The 18,199-nt window shown below is 39.8% G+C and overlaps 1 protein-coding gene across 2 annotated transcripts; it reads left to right on the top strand.

Annotated features, from left to right (window-relative positions):
- The first annotated feature begins 1,399 nt into the window (after nt 1–1,399).
- si:dkeyp-117b11.1 (B-cell linker protein) lies at nt 1,400–12,158 on the top strand. Of its 2 annotated transcripts, none has more exons than XM_018697108.2 (19): nt 1,400–1,552; nt 4,139–4,164; nt 4,275–4,309; nt 4,389–4,426; nt 4,968–5,061; nt 5,203–5,270; nt 5,368–5,407; nt 5,527–5,631; nt 6,076–6,104; nt 7,177–7,213; nt 7,384–7,456; nt 7,707–7,737; nt 7,931–7,967; nt 8,080–8,185; nt 8,332–8,369; nt 8,582–8,625; nt 9,360–9,428; nt 9,775–9,933; nt 10,095–12,158. In XM_018697108.2, exons 1-19 carry the CDS (start codon nt 1,544–1,546, stop codon nt 10,209–10,211), a joined length of 1,155 nt encoding a protein of 384 aa, XP_018552624.1. In that variant the 5' UTR covers nt 1,400–1,543; the 3' UTR covers nt 10,212–12,158. The 2 variants fall into 2 exon arrangements, with proteins under 2 accessions (XP_018552624.1, XP_018552547.1); XM_018697031.2 differs by having other exon boundaries at nt 5,365–5,407.
- Nucleotides 12,159–18,199: the final 6,041 nt, after the last annotated feature.

Here is an 18,199-nt window from a genome sequence, read left to right as displayed (position 1 = left end):
GAATGAAAGTGTCATCAAACACATTCCTGGGTCATGACTGATGTAACTCTGAGCTGGAAATTCTGTCATCGTGTTGGAAATGAAAACATGCCAACGTTTCTTGGTTGAGTTAATGTTTTTTATCACAACATTTTTGTTTCAACATTCACTCATATCTCTCACAGTGGAACTTTTCTAAATTTGTGAACAATTAACTGCAGCATGCATAAATCAGAAAAAGGCTTTCTTTCTCAATCTATGTCTAATGTCTCTGATGAATTCCCAGTTTGATTCATATGGAATAGACAGTAAAGTAACACAGGCCTCTTCAGAGCTCAGCCTTTCTGCTGTCAGTTTCACCACCTCATTCAATCCCATTTACAGATAAGGAGTGTGAGAGGTTGTTTTCTATGTCACGGCCCTTTTAAAATGTTTTTCAAGCTTTTACTCTCATGTGTAGTGATCTTATGGATTCTTGCCAGCACAATACAAAATCTTATAAATTAATAAAACAGTAAGACATTTCACTAATTTGAAAGTTCAGTGTCAAGGTTCAGTTTATTTACCCATAAAAACATGGACATCACAGTGCTCCCGTCCTAATCAACCATGTAAATTACCAAAAAGACAAGAAATGAATGACAAATAACAAAAAACCACAGATAAAAACAACTGAAAATTACAGCCCCTAATAAAACTGTTGCGAACTCTTCAAAGAACCATTCAACCAACAGCATAACCAGGATTCAAATTAAATTAAAATGATGTCTTCCTTAAAAATGTCTGGTTGCTTTTGCACGGACTGCACTGTAACTGTGTCCCTTGTGGGATGAACTTGACCCATCAGGTCGAGTGATCCAGTGTACACTTACAGTAAAGACCAAATCCTGTGGGACATGACCCAATGATAAATAATGAGTTATCTTGTTGCCAAAAAGGAAATATATGTGGTTAGTATTAAAATCTACACTCAGTTTCAGTCAGATACAACACTCCTGTGATAAATTCTGTCTTCGCAAATGTTATGGTGTTGAATTTTGAGCTGTTTCAGAGATGTGTTGGTGCTGTGGCTAGGTGTACTTTTTCTATTTTTAAAGGTGTAAAATACAAATAGCTCTTTGTAGGTTGTTTTACATCTCATCTACAAAGCAGTTTTTGTGTTTTTTCACCCATCAATGAAGTCTCACTTCTTAATAAGAAACTGAGTAATGATGAAACAAGTTAATAATTGATTTCACACATTGATGGAAGATGAAATACAAAGGAGATGTTATTTACCAGTTGCAGTAAATGATATCAAATTCACCTGGTTATATGACCATTTGCAGTAGGGAAATTTGGAGCCACAGCTTGAGCTGTGCATTGGCTGCAGCTTATTTATAGGCAGGAGGTGCAGGTGAGGCTGTCTGTCCAACACAGGTAGGAAATGCAAATGAGATCAGTTAGAGCTTCTCTTCACACTCTCTCTGTATCGTTCACTGTCAATCTTTAAAAACATTTGCATCCAAGAATCGAAACAAAGACAATTCCTTATGACTTGAGCTGCGAGAATCGACCCCAAATCATGACGATGGTAAAGTACATGTTAATTTTTGTCATATTTTGGTTTACAGTGTGGTAAATGTGAGTGGAGTGAGAAGGAAGTGAGCAGGCATTGTCGAGTTTTAGTGTTGGTTGCAATTTAGCACTCCATTTTCCATAATAGTTCTCTATAGTTCTTTTGGGAGTTTTGAATGGGGGAGATATGTGATGGCAGCTACACTGTTTAAGTTGTGATTGCGTGGGAGTCTGAAGGCAAAAACAGTAAAAATGACCCAGACAACTAGTGTTTGCCGATAATGTGAAAGTAAACACGCCCACAGGCATCAGTAATGGTCAAGCTAGTTTGTTAAACTTTCTTTTATGTGGGCTCTTTGTTCAACAGTCCTCCATAAAATCAATTTCATAGCTGATCAAGCTGAATTTATTAAATTTGAACCAAACATGTTTCAATGTAATTTACCAAGATTTTGATTGAAACACAGTTGATACAGGTGTCGCTTTTAATGTTCAAGTTATATCTTGTACATTTTGAAATTTAGTGTCTCACATTTTGTAGCTATCAAATTCAAATAAATTTTGAAATCAGCTACCTACATATGTACATTATTTGTCTCAGGTGGACCAAATAGTGTCACTTCTATGTAGTCAAGCCTCATAGTATCATTCATCTGATGTTTTTGTACAGTTTTAACTCTGTTTGCTCATATAGTTTCCATTCTCTTCTTTATTTGGTAACATTAAACCTACACCATACAAAGACATTGCGTAGGAGTGATATCTAACTACAGAAGTATTCTCAGATGAATTTTGTTAACACACAAATCTCAGGAAAACAGCTTCACAGTCTCTAATGACTCCCTTTTTCTGATCTGATAGGAGTTCAGTTTCCCTTCAACTGTTGCCAAGAGTTCATGGAGATAAATGTTTTTGTGGTTTGGAGAAGTTCCCTGTATGTTCACAAGCTGGAACACACATTTAAACTCCATTTGTGAAGTTTGTTTATATTCAGCACATACGGTATTTGAAGTATGAAAGTAAAAATTCCAGAGCAGTAGCTGGTTCATTTTTAGACTAATATAATTGCCTGTGATAACACAGATACTATCAGTGTGTCTTGTCCTTGTTTGCATCAGATTTCACTTCATGGCTGCATGACTTTTTCCTTTTTCCTGCTGTTAGCGACTGACAACAGCTTTCACTGAGGCCTCACAGGTGTTTTTTTTTTTTTTTTTTTTAATTTTCCATCAGAGAGAAGTTACAACAGGTAACACAGGTTCAGCACTCTGACTTAAACAAAGCAGAACAGTGACATTGTAACTTGACCCAACCTTAAAATGCAGATATTTTTGGAGTTACTGTGTGAGATAAAGGTCATAAACAGCAGAACAGAAACGTAGTTCTCTTTTACTATCTCACAGCTGCTCCTCATTTATCAACAGAAAATCACCTGTTTTCTGACACTCTGTGTGCCAATGTGTGTGAGAGATAGGAACTCTGCAGTCCCTCCCTGTCTCCCTTTCTGTCTGCCCATAATCATTTACTTTACATCAACACTTCCTCCATCTCTGCCTGGCACTGTGGGAAAACAGCGCTACTCTGTTGCTCCACTTCCTGATTTCGCTTGACATGCATGTTTATCTCCACCTCCCCCATGCTAACCACAGTCACATCCCTGTAGATGCACTTTTCTGTGATTTAACTGTTAAGGAGTTTCTGCTTCAAAACAACACTGATTTCAAAGTAACAGCAGCAGTAATCAAAAGTCGTAGTGATAAGATAATTATACGAGTGAGAATACTGAAACTCTACCTGCCCATTTACATTCATTTGAAGTATGTGAACAAATAATCAGGGGTGGAAGAAGTTCTCAGATCTTTAGCTGAAGTAAATGTAGTAATAACACAATGTATAAATCATGTGTTGCATGTAAGTCATGCATTCAATTTTTTACCTAAGTAAAAGTACAAAAGTAATAGCATACCAGCACCAAGACCAAAAGCACTCACTATGCAGAATGGCCTTTTCCAGATTCCTATATGTTAAATAATTTGATCATAATTAATGATGCATTAATACAAAATATAAGCAGATATAATGACATTTTTCAGTGTGTTTCAGTGCTGAGGTGTACATACTGTCCATTGACATGTATACATTTTCACCAGACATAACCAAATGTATGTATGGACAATAACATTTTACATTAAGTATTCAGTATTTATTGCAGCACTGTTTACATCCAGCCTTGCACTGCTGGCATACGTGTTTAGAACCTACAGAAACAGTTTTGACTTGTATATAAAGACTGTTTATTGTTGTTCATTGTTTTATACTGTGATAAGGTGCAGAAAAACATGATCAAGTGTTTAAATTGAGTTTAAAATGCTACACAGGGTATTAAAATAAATTTTACCTGGTACTTTTGCTGTTTTTTTTTAACCATAGTAAATCCCCTTCTGCACCAAATAAAGCTCTATTGTTATTGTGTGACTCTACCCAAAAAACTCAGACTTAATGATGAAGTTGATCGATAACTAAAGGTAAATGATTACTAGCCAGACATGCAGCTATTTTGTCTATGTAAATTCTCTCAATCTGACATTTCTGTGTTTCTCAGAGCTTCTTTGGAAAACTGAAGAGCCTGTAAGTATAGCTACTGTTGATATAACCTCAGTTGATTTTCCTATGAATGCATTTCAGTATACATTAAATAAAATGTCACTGCAGCATCTCACCTCTCCTCTTTCCCTCAGACACAGTGGACCTCCAGCTCCACCCAGAAGAACAGGTAAGGTTTCAGAGTGAACAGATAATGTTTTGATTCCTCCTGTCTCTGTGTCTTCATCAGTGTCTGGTATCTGTTTCAGATACCAATGCAAACTTTGGGTGGCCACAGGATGAGTTTGTAAGTAGAAAGAAGCAATGAGTCTCTGAACCTGTACTTTTACAGGTTTTCTCCATATAAATATCATCCACATAAAGGTGATATGTGTGGCAATTTAAACATCAGTCACTTCATATCAGTCTTATGATATTATTGCCACATTTATTCATGGATGCTGGATTGCTGAATTGGCATACTTGTGACCACAAGTCCACGGGCCCAAAGGGTAAGGAGGCCTAGTGATCATTTCTTGTTGGAGAGTCAACCAAGCCACTACAAATAGATGCAAAACAATTACAAAAAGACACCAAATGAATGTGGAGAGACACAAAAGACTGCAAAGAGACAGAAAATTACTACAAAGAGTTGCAAAATGAACACAGAAAGATGCTAAAGAATACTAAAGGACACTGCTTTGCATGATGTAGTGTAAAATTCAGACATAAGGCTTCCAGTCCTTTTAGTTATACTTGCACTTGACTGAAACACCTATACTATTGTCTCAGAATTGTGTGGTAATGCACCTTTAAAGCAATTTTATATTTATATTTTCTTCCGGCAGGATGATGAGGAGGGTGACATGTATGAAGCACCTCCTTGTGAGCGTCCGGCTGTGAAAGTCCCACAGAGACAAGTGGAGGAGAATGTTTATCTGGGTAACAGCACTGCACTGAGTCACTACAGCACATAGGGCTAGGGTATAAACAGTTAAAAGCCCTGTTCAGCATAGATACATAAGACAATATAAAACTTATCTTGTACCCTGACATTGATTTAATTGATGCTACTTTTTGCAGAGAGGACGTCCAGTCCTGCTGTTCCACAGAGGCAGGCTGTTCCACCACCCAGGCTGGCAAAACCCTCGGTAACTTGTCTGTGTGACCCTGCATCTGTCACGACATTTCAAGCTTGTTTTGAGATGTTGCATCTGTTTTAATTAAGTCACCTCTGTCTTTCAGAAGCCTCTGCAACGTGACGTTTTCGGCTATGAACCCAAGAAACGTGAGTAATTCGTCCGTGTTCATTTGCAACTACACAAATATTTATTGTTTAACCCACATCTCTTCATCTCTTCAACCCTTTCCTTCACTGTGATACAACTACATTCTTCTCCCTCCCAGCACCTGAGATAGACAGAAATGAGAAGCCTGGGAGAAACAAGATGATGCCTCCTCCGCCGGTCCGCTCTGTACCTGCTCCAGTCCCTGCAGCCACCACTGAGGAAGGTGCACAAATAAGCCTTTCGTGGAGTAATTCACCACACTGTAAATGACTGTTGACTGACATGAACATAAATGTCTTAATATTTGTTAATATTAGTCACGTACTATTTACAGAGTTACAGTCACTCGATAAACCCACACCAAGAAAGGCAACAGCAGTTTGTTTGGAATTAATAAGTGCAACCAGAGCTGGGTGGTTACCATACATTAAGCAGCAGAGACAAAGAAGAGAGTGCCACCTACTGTACTGCCACTGAGCTGCAACTTGAGAACCTCAGAAACTCAACCTCTTTAGCAACGTCTCACTCTCTGGTTAACTGTGTTTGACTGCCCGCACTGTTAACTCCTTTTCATATTGTAGTCACTTATAAACAGTTTTTGAGGCCTTTCCCCACCACCTGAGATCACAACACAGATCACAGCCAGTATTTTCTCTCTGCATTTCAGATGTGTATCTGGATCCAAATGAAGAACAGGTGAGTGTAAATCACTTACTTCATTCTTTTTTTTTCCTTTGCAAGACAGGTCAAGGGACATGATTCATGCATGGAAAAGTGTGTAACACCAGAGAGGCTGCTAATTAGTGCTTATTTGTAAAACCAGTGGAAGTAGACAAGCAGGGACGGTGGCAGGACAACTGTGCAGGCCGTGGCATTCAGATGAATCTGCTTATCAAGCCAGTTGGGCCAATCACACATGGATTAGTGAACGGGTCCGGGCACAGGCTCAAAGGCCCAAGGGGTCAGGTTTTTTTTTTCAGTCTTTTAATATTCAGTGTCTGCCAACCAAATCCAATCCGATCTTTGTTTCCCTTTTTTCCTTCATAGTGCAGCTGCACATCAAACTGAGGCTACAGATTCATTAAAATACAGTAGAATTAGTGAAGCAATTCAAATCAAAACAGCAGCTTTAAGAAAATTAGATCTTGCAAATCAGGTTTTCTGTAATATTTTGTAGTGTGTTGTGGTATTGGGTATAATATCTGTGGAAAGGAGTGTTAAACAGCCTCTCTTCATCTTCAGTCTGAACTCAATACTGTCTGTCTGGGGGTCTTGCTCCTATGTAGGAGGTGCAATGGGGGCACCTATAACATGTCTGTGCCCAGGGGCCCATTGTTTCATAATACGCCCATAGAATGTAAATGTAAGGCCTAGTTAAACAGTCAGTTATCTGCTGTTTGCTTAGGTGAGGGTAGGATTCAAATTTTAGCACTGTGTGTAGAAGATTTAGCACAGCCTTATTCAACCGCTTAACATCTGATATAAGAGGGAACTATTCAACCTCTAATAAGCATACATGAAAATTAAATCAATCACTGTTAGTTAATTAATGCCAAAAGCTGAATACAAAAGGAAGATGCAGCAAACAGCCTTGGCATGAGCGTATGAGCACACCTGCATGAATATGATTGGATGTTACCAGCCAGTCACTGCCAAGAATGAATGCAACAGCTGACCCAACTCTTAGCACATTTCATCATGTGTATTGCTAAATAAAAAAGCTCCTATGCATTATTGTGACATGAGAGTCTGTCATTTTGTGTTTCAGGAGGATAACGATGACCTGTATTTAGAACCAACAGCAGGTAGGTTGAGTCAAGCTTCACAAGAACTTGCTCTGGGATGTTGAGGGACAATACGCTGCATGAACAGTGTCTGACGAGGGAGTGATCACAAATGAAAAGACAACCAGATTTAATTTCTACATGATGGAGAGCATGAAAAAATGAGGATTTCCTTACTTTCCACTCCTCAGCTTGCACTCCTCCCCCACGTGGGCCGATGAGGATGCCTCCATCTCCCAAGACACCACTTGTACCATCTCCCATGTAAGTGAACCTCACCCTGTCGAAGCAGCTTTCATCCTGCTACCCGACGAGAACATGGCGATATGCACAAACCTGAAATAACCTGTGATATAATCAGTCTGCACAGCTTCATACTCCTTGTCCCATCAGACAATGATGCTACTTTGTCTTTGCAGAAAAATGCAAATGTGGTTGATAATAGGAGTGGCATTATACAGCAAAGTCCTGATACTAAACATGCAATGAAAATGAACATTCACTCTATCTGCAGGATGAAGCCTCCTGTTCCCAGAGCTAAGTCTGTGAGTGTGTCTATTCATCTCAGTGCTTAGTCTTATCATTTCCTTATGCTAAGCTCTGTCCTAATTTAAAGTAAGACTTTCAAGATAAATGCTGAATTAGAAAGTTTTCATTCCTACTGTGTATTTCCATTTCCAGTGAAGCTCAGCTTGTCAGTATGTGGCACAGCAGTAACATTTATTTCCTCTCTTTCAGAATTCGTTCTTGCCTTCTTTGAATGAGGCAAAAACAGGTAAAGACCACTTCTTCTTTACTTATTAAAACTCATTATGTATCAGTACAAACCACATCTGAAAGAAATTACTTTGATCTCGATGGTGATGATGATGATCTTGCTTCTACAGCTCCTCCAGTTGAAGTGAGACGTCCCACATTTCTTTCCCAACTCCCTCCACCAACTCCCAGTGTTAAGCCTCCTCTTCCAGCAAACCTGAAGGAGGCTAAAGCCAGGTAAGAGGTGAATGGTACAGAGATGATGGAGAGTTTTGTTTAACGAGTGAAAGCTTGTTTTTTTGCAGTTGACCCCATCTGCAAGTGCATGCACACATCAGAGGTAAATTCAGTGTATAACATTAGCTTTGTTCTCTTTATTCCAGCCCTCCAAATCATCCCATGGCAGACCCTAAGCCTGTGGGTAAGCTCACATTAACCCTCAGAGGTTTTTTTTTTTTAAAATCCTGAGGGATGTCTCTGATCGTCTGGGGTCTGCTTAGATTCCTGAATTAATGTAATCCAAGCACTAAATTGATCATACTTTACTTCTTTTTTAAATCCATCTGTCTGTTGCCAAATACAGATTTCCTGACCCTGCACTTGACAAATAAAATGTTTTCTGTTTGTTTTAAGCCTCCTTTGGTGCTATGAGGACAACCAAACAATCTGGGAATGAGGTATGGTCTATCACACTCTAACATGACTAATTAAGCACCCATGGTGGAGGAAATATTCAAAACCTTCACTACTAATACTAATACAAGTACATACTAATACAATAAAATATTCTGTTGCAAGTAGCTGTCCTGCATTCAGACATTCATAACTATTTTCAGGAAAAACCTCTGAAAATATCAAATTAGCATTTTATTATTTATTAGTTTGGACTACTTTATTTATTTGGTAGTTTAATCCAGTGGTTCCCAATGTAGGGGTCAGGACCCTGCAAAGAGTCACAAGATAAATCTGAGGGTCTGTGAGATGATAGAAAAGAAAAGAAAAAAAGTTCTGATACACAAATTTGTGAATTTTTAGATAGATATTGGATAATTTTACCTCTTGTAGCTTCAAATAATTATTTAAATGTAACCATCTGATATTACTCATAGACAGCTGTAATTTGTAATGAGGGGCCCCAAGTAGACACTTCTTTCTTTTTGTAGATTTTGTGTTTTCTTACGATGTTTAATGTACAATCTCCATTTGAAAAGTAACTACACCTGTCAGATAAATGTGGTGGAGTGAAAAACTCAATATTTACCTTTAATATATAGTGAAGTAGAAGTACTTGAAGAGTAGCATACAACAGAAATACTCAAGTAAAGCACAAGCACCTCAAAACTGTACTTAACTAGAGTAGCTGAGTAAATGTACTGAGTTACTGATATATTTACTCTATGTCATATCCCAGGACAAAGAGTGGTTTGCTGGAGACTGCAACAGAAAGACAGCTGAGGACCTCTTACAGAGGGTCAACAAGGTAAGACCAAATTATCAAATGTTTCATCTTCATGGTGAATTAACAGCAAGGCCATAACATAAGGGTGTTGCACACGCAGTGAAGAAAGTTGCTGCGTGTTTGTGTGCATTTTTTTGCAGACTCTCAAATAAAAGGTGAACTTGTGTTAAGCTGCTTCAGGGCTTCCACGTCTGTGATCTTTTTCCATCTCCTCCACTTACTCTGCATGATATGTATTGTTTGTTTGTTTTTTTTCTCTTTAATTCTGAATCCATCCCTCACACTATTCTCTTTTCATTCTCCATCCCTTTTTATTTCTGTTTTTCTGTCTGTTTCACTGTCTCTTCTCTGATCTTCCTTGTTGTAGGACGGTGCCTTCCTCATCCGGCACAGCTCGGCCCAGAACTCCCGCCAGCCGTACACCCTCGCTGTGCTCTACCAGCAGAAGGTGTACAATATTCCCATCCGCTTCCTGGAGGAGACAAAAGGCTATGCCCTCGGAAAAGAGGGCAAGAAGAACGAAGAGGTGAGTTCAAATGAGGCAGTTTTAAGAGAGGGGAGCGTATTGTAGAGAGAGACAGGATGGAGATGGAGAAGAAGACAGAGAGACCAGGACTAAGCTCAGTGAGAATTTCAGGCTTTTGATTTGATCCCCTCTCTCCCTTCATCTTTCTCTGTCTCTCTCAGATTTTCAGCTCTCTCGACGATATGATTTCTCACCACAGAAATAACCAACTGTTCCTGATTGACAGCAAGAGCCAGGCCAAGCACACAGCGTATTTAACCCACCCTGCACGCCCTTAAAACTACACTACAATAGCTACTCTCTTATGTTGTGTTCATGAATTAAGTTACCAGCTTGGAACTACAACAGGCTTACTGTGTGTCTCTAACAAAAGTCAAATTACAGCTCTGTGATATCAGTCATACAGCCAGTACTGTTGTTTTTGTTGATAAGGTGAAATAGACAATGCACTGAAATATTTGTAGAGATGCTGTAAATCCCTCAAACTGTTGCTCTTTGACACTCAGCAGCCATGTGACATGACAGCAGCATAAAGCTCAGAGACTGTCAAGTTTGCAAGTTTGACAAAGCGATTTTTTGTGTGTGTCTGTTTTGCACCATGTCATCATTTTAACAAGAATTGCACAAAGCTAAGGGCTCTCTGGTGAGAGGGAAAATGTGTCACTGTTTTACTGTGACAGTCCCTCCACCTTTGGCTGGAGATCTTGCTGTCAGATGTCACTGTATTTCGCTACCTTACAAACACTATAGTCCTGCTGTTATAAGATATCAAACCATATCAGCAGAAATTCACAGTTTCGCAGCTATAATCTTAACCATCGCTTTAAGCCTCCTACTCATTTCCATTATTATGGTCATGCATGACGAACCGTTGAGATAAACGTCTGTGTGAATCAGTAATTTTGTTTTAACCATGAGTGCAGGTTTGGTGTGTATCTTTTCCCTACAGTTTAGTTTTTAGTCTGTTGACTTTGATTTTGACTAGAGTGTATGTTAGAGGTGTGATTTTATAGATATTGTGCAATATAGATCAGAAAGTAAGAAATGTATGTGCTTTACATTGTTTTTATTTTATTTCATGTACCACAGTCTCCCTATATTTACTGTTGTTGACAGCAAATCAACATTTAACCTGGATCCTGTAACTGGCCGTGTTGATTTGAAGTTTTATTACACTTCTGTCTGACTTCAACTTCTTATGGATCCTCATCAGTGAGGATCAGTGTGGTGAGCTGAGGGTTTGTAGCTTTAACTGAGACACCATGAGATGTGTGTGTGTGTGTGTGTGTGTGTGTGTGTGTCTGAGCTGCCTCCCAGTGGCCGCTGACCAGACGTCGGTGGTTACAGCTGCTTCCTCTTGGGGAGAGACCACCTCCTCTGTGACCATAACCATAAATCTTGGGCCTGCCAGAACACTACATGGGCAGAATAATAAGCCAGGGGCAAAAACAAATAATCAACATTATCTTCTCACATTACAGTTAAATCCATCATTCTGATAAATGTGACCACTGTCTTCACAGTGATATCAGCTTGTAATGGGGCAAAAAAAAAAAAAAAAAAAAGACGTTAACTTGAAATAATTTGAAGTTTATGTATTTAATGGACTAAATCCAACATTTGCAATGTGGCTAAAAGTCATTGAATTATACACAGAAATACAGCTTCAACTAACCACATCAGACCTTGCCAGAATATTATAGCCTTAACATTTTCAAATGTGTTCATCTTTTACAGTAATAACACAGTTCTAAGTTGTCTGATCATATTATGTGGTTGGTGTCAGGCTGAAAATACAGAGGCCGGTGCGAGCTGCTGTATTTGCATAGGCCAGTGGTGTAAATGAGTTCTAAATAACTTCCTGGAGCCAGTGTAATTTGGCAGGTGGGTGTGGGGCATCTTGTAGCTCTGTTACAGGATTACTGCCGGGATGACAAACTGATATGTTCTCAGGATCCTGACCCCAATAACACTGTGTGATTTGTAAGGTACAGTCCAGCAGCTCACCGTCTGTTAAATCAAGTTAAACATTTCATTTTCTTTTTTTGTGCATTTTACCTTTATTTGGCAGTGCCAATAGGGATGACAGGAAGTGAGGAGAGAGAGAGAGAGAGAGATTGGGGGTCCCTGGCTGGGTTTGAACCTGGGATGATTCAGTTATATGGTCAGAGTCTTACACCCCTTGGCCACCAGGACGCCCCAGATCATTCCCATTCAAAAATATAATTAATTAAAGCTGCGAGCAGCGTTGAACGGGCCCTCGCACCCGGCGCCCGTCGGGGGAGCGGCGACCGCGGGACCCCGGCAACCGCGGGGTCAACGCAGGTCGCAGGGCACACGCTGGCGTAACAGTTCACACTTCCGAGATGTAAAAATTTAAAATAAAAGCTTTTATGCTAATTATTTTCTGTGATAATATTTTTCAGAGCTCATCATCTGTGACAGCTCATGGCTCTCCTGACTGTAACCTCTCTGTGGCAGCTTCTCACAGACTCAATCAACTCCTCTTCCCCTCCCCCCTCAAACACAAACACAAACACACACACACACACAGATACCCCCTCCCAAAAGGAGATAAAACTCAGTTTTAACTTGAGTTTACAAGCTTTGAGCTTTGAGCAAAAGCATTTTTTTGCAAGTTCTGTTATTGGGTGCATATATAAATCATTTATGCTTAAACAAGGCTTATAATGAAGTTATTTGAACAGTGAATATCTCATCTGCCTAAAGTCAGGGCGAAGCCACTAACCAGCTGTAGGGATGGGTATCATTAGGATTTTATCTTTATCCATACAGACTCCTATCAGTCCAGCTCAGACTGTTACTGGTTTAAGAGAGTGAAGTTTATAGCAATTTGCCAAATTTGGAGATTAGTGACTAACCAGTTAGACTACATACAGACAAGCTTTCATTTTAGCTGTTAGTAACAGTTTGCCATGAGCTTAACCAGCGTGCTGTGCTTCGTGTTAAACATGTCATGAGACTGTGGACAACGCTGAAAATATTACTTTACTAACTACTGGCTGAACAGGCGCTTTGACAAAGAAAAGGTAAAGGCCAGCAGCTTTTACTTTTCAATGCACTTGTCGTCAACTTGAGTGGCTTATATTCAGCTGGTTCACCTCGACGCCGGTGGACCTAGTGCACTTTTCCTGTCGCCGTACACTGAGTAACACGAAAAAAATCAGCTGACCCCGTGTGAAATTTCCTAACTGATCAAAACCAAACTGTAAAGACAGCATCAATCCACGCTCAGCTTTGGTCAAGGGGAGACATATGGTAAGATTACATGAATTCATGTAATCTTCATTGAGGCTACAATTTCAGACTTAACTAAGTCATTCACTAGTGTCTTGGCAGCGTTTATGGGTTCTTTAGACAGGTCTCTCACTGGTTTTCTTTCCAGGGTCATTGAAATCTTTGGCTTCCTACCTCTGCCAGGCTTGTTCTGCACAGTGTGGCTCTCCTTGAATTTCTCGGTGACGTTTCTCATTTGAGTTCTTGACGCTTGGAAATACTGTTATAACTTTGTATATCCTTCTCCTGCTTCCTGAGCATCGACAATTCTTCAAGTCTACAGTGATTTCCTTAGTTTTTGGCATGATGCTTTCTCAAGTGACAGCTCAAATCTTAACTGAAGTTTTTATACCGCGTGTAAAGCAGCTCTTGGCTCTCCTGACTGTAACCTCTCTGTGGCAGCTTCTCACAGACTCAATCAACTCTTCTTCCCCTCCCCCCTCAAACACAAACACAAACACAAACACAAACACACACACACACACACACAGACACACACACACAGAGACCCCCTTCCAAAAACCCATCAAAGAGTAATACAATGGCTCCATCTATAGGATAAAGTAGAGAGTCGCAACAGGAAGTTACCCCAAAATCTGAGGTTTCAAACAGGAAGTTGGGTTTCCGAACTTTGACGGGCCAGAACCGGCACACGCTTCGACCAAAACTCACAATTTTCGGAGCCAGTCTTCCAAAAAATTCCTCAAGGAGGGGCTGACAACATTTGAAGTGAATCTGGTCACCCGTCTAGAAACTGGACATCACACTATAAAATATGTCATTTCCTGCTATAAATAGGTGGCGCTACAACAATTGTATGAATATTGACATATGGATGTGTGCAGAGAGGTACCATTAACAATCCTGTAAAGTTTGATGCAGTTTGGACAAAGTATGGCCGAAATATAGCAAAAATAAAGCAACTTCCTGTTTCGTGGCGAGTAATCGAACTTTGAGGGGCCATAACTTCCACGCCCTTCAACAAAAACTCAAAATCTGCCGCAATTTAACATCGTCTATGTCTTAAGAACATACTATTAAGTTTTGAAGTCAATGGGATAATGCGTCTAGGACTAGTTCGCGTTCAAGCGACCCCTGGAAATGGCCAAAAACACACAATTTTTTCACCTTCCGGTCAAAATAAAAATACTTTCTGTTGGGTTTAGAATATGGCTCCAAGAGACTTTTTGGTGCGTCATGGGATGTTACATATGTGTGCAGATTTTCAGATTTTTAGGCGCAACGGGCTTGAGGGGCTGTTCCGTTTAAAAATGTAGGTGGCGCTACCGAGGCCATTTTACCACACCCATGCTCAAGACCCCTAAATTATTAAATTTTTCGCCGTGCCTGACGCGTCTGCAAATTTTGGTAAGTTTTCACGCATGTTAAGGCCCTCAAAAAGCCGATCTAAGAGGCGGAAAAAGAAGAAAAAAAAAATAATAATAATAATAATAATAATAATAATAATAAACAGACCGAAAACAAGAGGGTCCTTGCAACTCGTTGCATGGCCCCGTTGGGCCCACGCAACTCGTTGCTCGGGCCCTAATTAAAGCTGCGAGCAGCGTTGAACGGGCCCTCGCACCCGGCGCCCGTCGGGGGAGCAGCGACCGCGGGACCCCGGCAACCGCGGGGTCAACGCAGGTCGCAGGGCACACGCTGGCGTAACAGTTCACACTTCCCAGATGTAAAAATTTTAAATAAAAGCTTTTATGCTAATTATTTTCTGTGATAATATTTTTCAGAGCTCATCATCTGTGACAGCTCTTGGCTCTCCTGACTGTAACCTCTCTGTGGCAGCTTCTCACAGACTCAATCAACTCCTCTTCCCCTCCCCCCTCAAACACAAACACACACACACACACACACACAGATACCCCCTCCCAAAAGGAGATAAAACTCAGTTTTAACTTGAGTTTACAAGCTTTGAGCTTTGAGCAAAAGCATTTTTTTTAAGTTCTGTTACTGGGTGCATATATAAATCATTTGTGCTTAAACAAGGCTTATAATGAAGTTATTTGAACAGTGAATATCTCATCTGCCTAAAGTCAGGGCGAAGCCACTAACCAGCTGTAGGGATGGGTATCATTAGGATTTTATCTTTATCCATACAGACCCCTATCAGTCCAGCTCAGACTGTTACTGGTTTAAGAGAGTGAAGTTTATAGCAATTTGCAAAATTTGGAGATTAGTGACAAACTAACCAGTTAGACTACATACAGACAAGCTTTCATTTTAGCTGTTAGTAACAGTTTGCCATGAGCTTAACCAGCGTGCTGTGCTTCCTGTTAAACATGTCATGAGACTGTGGACAACGCTGAAAATATTACTTTACTAACTACTGGCCGAACAGGCGCTTTTACAAAGAAAAGGTAAAGGCCAGCAGCTTTTACTTTTCAATGCACTTGTCGTCAACTTGAGTGGCTTATATTCAGCTGGTTCACCTCGACGCCGGTGGATGTAGACGTGCACTTTTCCTGTCGCCGTACACTGTGTAACATGAAAATATCAGCCGACCCCTTGTGAAATTTCCTAACTGATCAAAACCAAACTGTAAAGACTTTGGTCAAGGGGAGACATATGGTAAGATTACATGAATTCAAAATAACCTACAATTCCTTCAAATTAATTTGAAGCCAGTTTAATTTTTTGAGCCAGCTTTGACATCTGCAGATATGAGTTTCTGAAGAGGGGCCTGCTGAGGTTAGATGTGCTGAATAATATCCATTTTCATATCAGAAAAAACACTGCATTAAACATTGTCTTAGCTCACTGAGCTGAGGTCAACAGGTAATATAACCAACCTGTGAGGTGGCTCACCCCCGTAAGATAAACACATAAATGAACGCTGATAGAACCGATAATTAAAGGCACATCAGTGACAGGGAATGCTATTAAAACTAAACTATAAACTGGTGACATTAACTGCAAAAGAAGATTTTTATTGATACATTTCAGGTAGAATTTAGTTTTCAATAAGGAAAACGCTGTAAGAAACCTGAATTTGTTGCAACAAATTTAAAATAAAAGCTTTTATGCTAATTATTTTCTGTGATAATATTTTTCAGAGCTCATCATCTGTGACAGCTCATGGCTCTCTTGACTGTATCCTCCCCTGTGTTAGCTTCTCACAGACTCAATCAACTCCTCTTCCCCTCCCCCCTCAAACACAAACACAAACACACACACACAGAGACCCCCTTCCAAAAACCCATCAAAGAGTAATACAATGGCTCCATCTGTAGGATAAAGTAGAGAGTCGCAACAGGAAGTTACCCCAAAATCTGAGGTTTCAAACAGGAAGTTGGGTTTCCGAACTTTGACGGGCCAGAACCGGCACACGCTTCGACCAAAACTCACAATTTTCGGAGCCAGTCTTCCAAAAATCCTTAAGTCTGTCCTGACAACATTTGAAGTGAATCTGGTCACCCGTCTAGAAACTGGACATCACACCATAAAATATGTCATTTCCTGCTATAAATAGGTGGTGCTACAACAATTGTATGAATATTGACATATGGATGTGTGCAGATAGGTACCATTAACAATCCTGTAAAGTTTGATGCAGTTTGGACAAAGTACGGCCGAAATATAGCAAATTTAAAGCAACTTCCTGTTTTGTGGCGAGTGATCGAACTTTGAGGGGCCATAACTTCCACGCCCTTCAATGAAAAGTCCAAAACTTTTGCAATTTAACTTCGTCTATGTCTTAAGAACAAATTATCAAATTTTGAAGTCAATCGGATAATGCGTCTAGGACTAGTTCGCGTTCAAGCGACCCCTGGAAATGGCCAAAAACACACAATTTTTTCACCTTCCGGTCAAAATAAAAATACTTTCTGTTGGGTTTAGAATATGGCTCCAAGAGACTTTTTGGTGCGTCATGGGATGTTACATATGTGTGCAGATTTTCAGATTTTTAGGCGCAACGGGCTTGAGGGGCTGTTCCGTTAAAAATGTAGGTGGCGCTACCGAGGCCATTTTGCCACACCCATGCTCAAGACCCCTAAATTCTTAAATTTTTCGCCGTGCCTGACGCGTCTGCAAATTTTCAGGAGTTTTGACGCATGTTAAGGCCCTCAAAAAGGCGATCAAAGAGGCGGAAAAAGAAGAAAAAAAATAATAATAATAATAATAATAATAAACCGAACGAAAACAAGAGGGTCCTTGCAACTCGTTGCATGGCCCCGTTGGGCCCACGCAACTCGTTGCTCGGGCCCTAATAAAACACAATATTTTAAGGATATGTTTCCTTTGCTCTATCACTCTTTTAATTATCTGGAACATATCATCTGCTTTATTAATACTATAAACATTTGAATCATTCTGCTGTAAAAACAACAGTTTCCATGATAATAATAAATAATAAGAGACACTTTTCATTCCTTGTATGTTACAACTCTCTGTAGCTCACTCTACTGTTATCATAAATGTCTATATAGCACTTTATTTATTTCCCTCCTTTTACTAACTTCCAGTGTGGAAAGTTCAAAACTATATTGTGCAATCCACATCCTTTGGAACAGGCCTTTTTGAGTTCAAATGATGTCTGTGCTGGCCACATCCTGTGTGTAATACTGACTCACATCAGATGTGTACAGGCCTTTGTTAATTAAAAGGAAGAATTATTCATACCAACTGCAAACTGACACTTCATTATCTATCAATCAATCTAAATGATTATGATTTTTAAATAGACTGTGAGAATTTTTCACAGTTTTCCATTTCTCTTTCCATGAAATGTGTCCAGCACAGAGTCAGTCTCATCATGTAAGACTGTGAGTGAACAGGGAGTTTTTCTTGTTAACATAATAAGTGCAATAGATGAGTTTAAGCTTAACTAACTGAGCACATTTTTGAAATTGTGTAGAACCTGCTGCTCACTGGGTCAAGATAAAAAATGATGCGCATGATAATGATGATGAGGGTGAAGGGTGAAGATGAGAGCCTGTGTAAATAGCAAACATGC

The sequence above is a fragment of the Lates calcarifer genome, linkage group LG13 (genome assembly GCF_001640805.2).
Source record: "Lates calcarifer isolate ASB-BC8 linkage group LG13, TLL_Latcal_v3, whole genome shotgun sequence".
Classification (NCBI taxonomy): Eukaryota; Metazoa; Chordata; class Actinopteri; family Centropomidae; genus Lates; species Lates calcarifer.
This window is presented reverse-complemented; position numbering and strand designations above follow the sequence as displayed.

Coding starts and splice junctions, on each gene's coding strand:
- si:dkeyp-117b11.1 (XM_018697031.2), top strand. Junction 7,214..7,383: donor GTATTTAGAACCAACAGCAG/GTAGGTTGAGTC, acceptor TCCACTCCTCAG/CTTGCACTCCTCCCCCACGT. Junction 8,370..8,581: donor GGCAGACCCTAAGCCTGTGG/GTAAGCTCACAT, acceptor GTTTGTTTTAAG/CCTCCTTTGGTGCTATGAGG.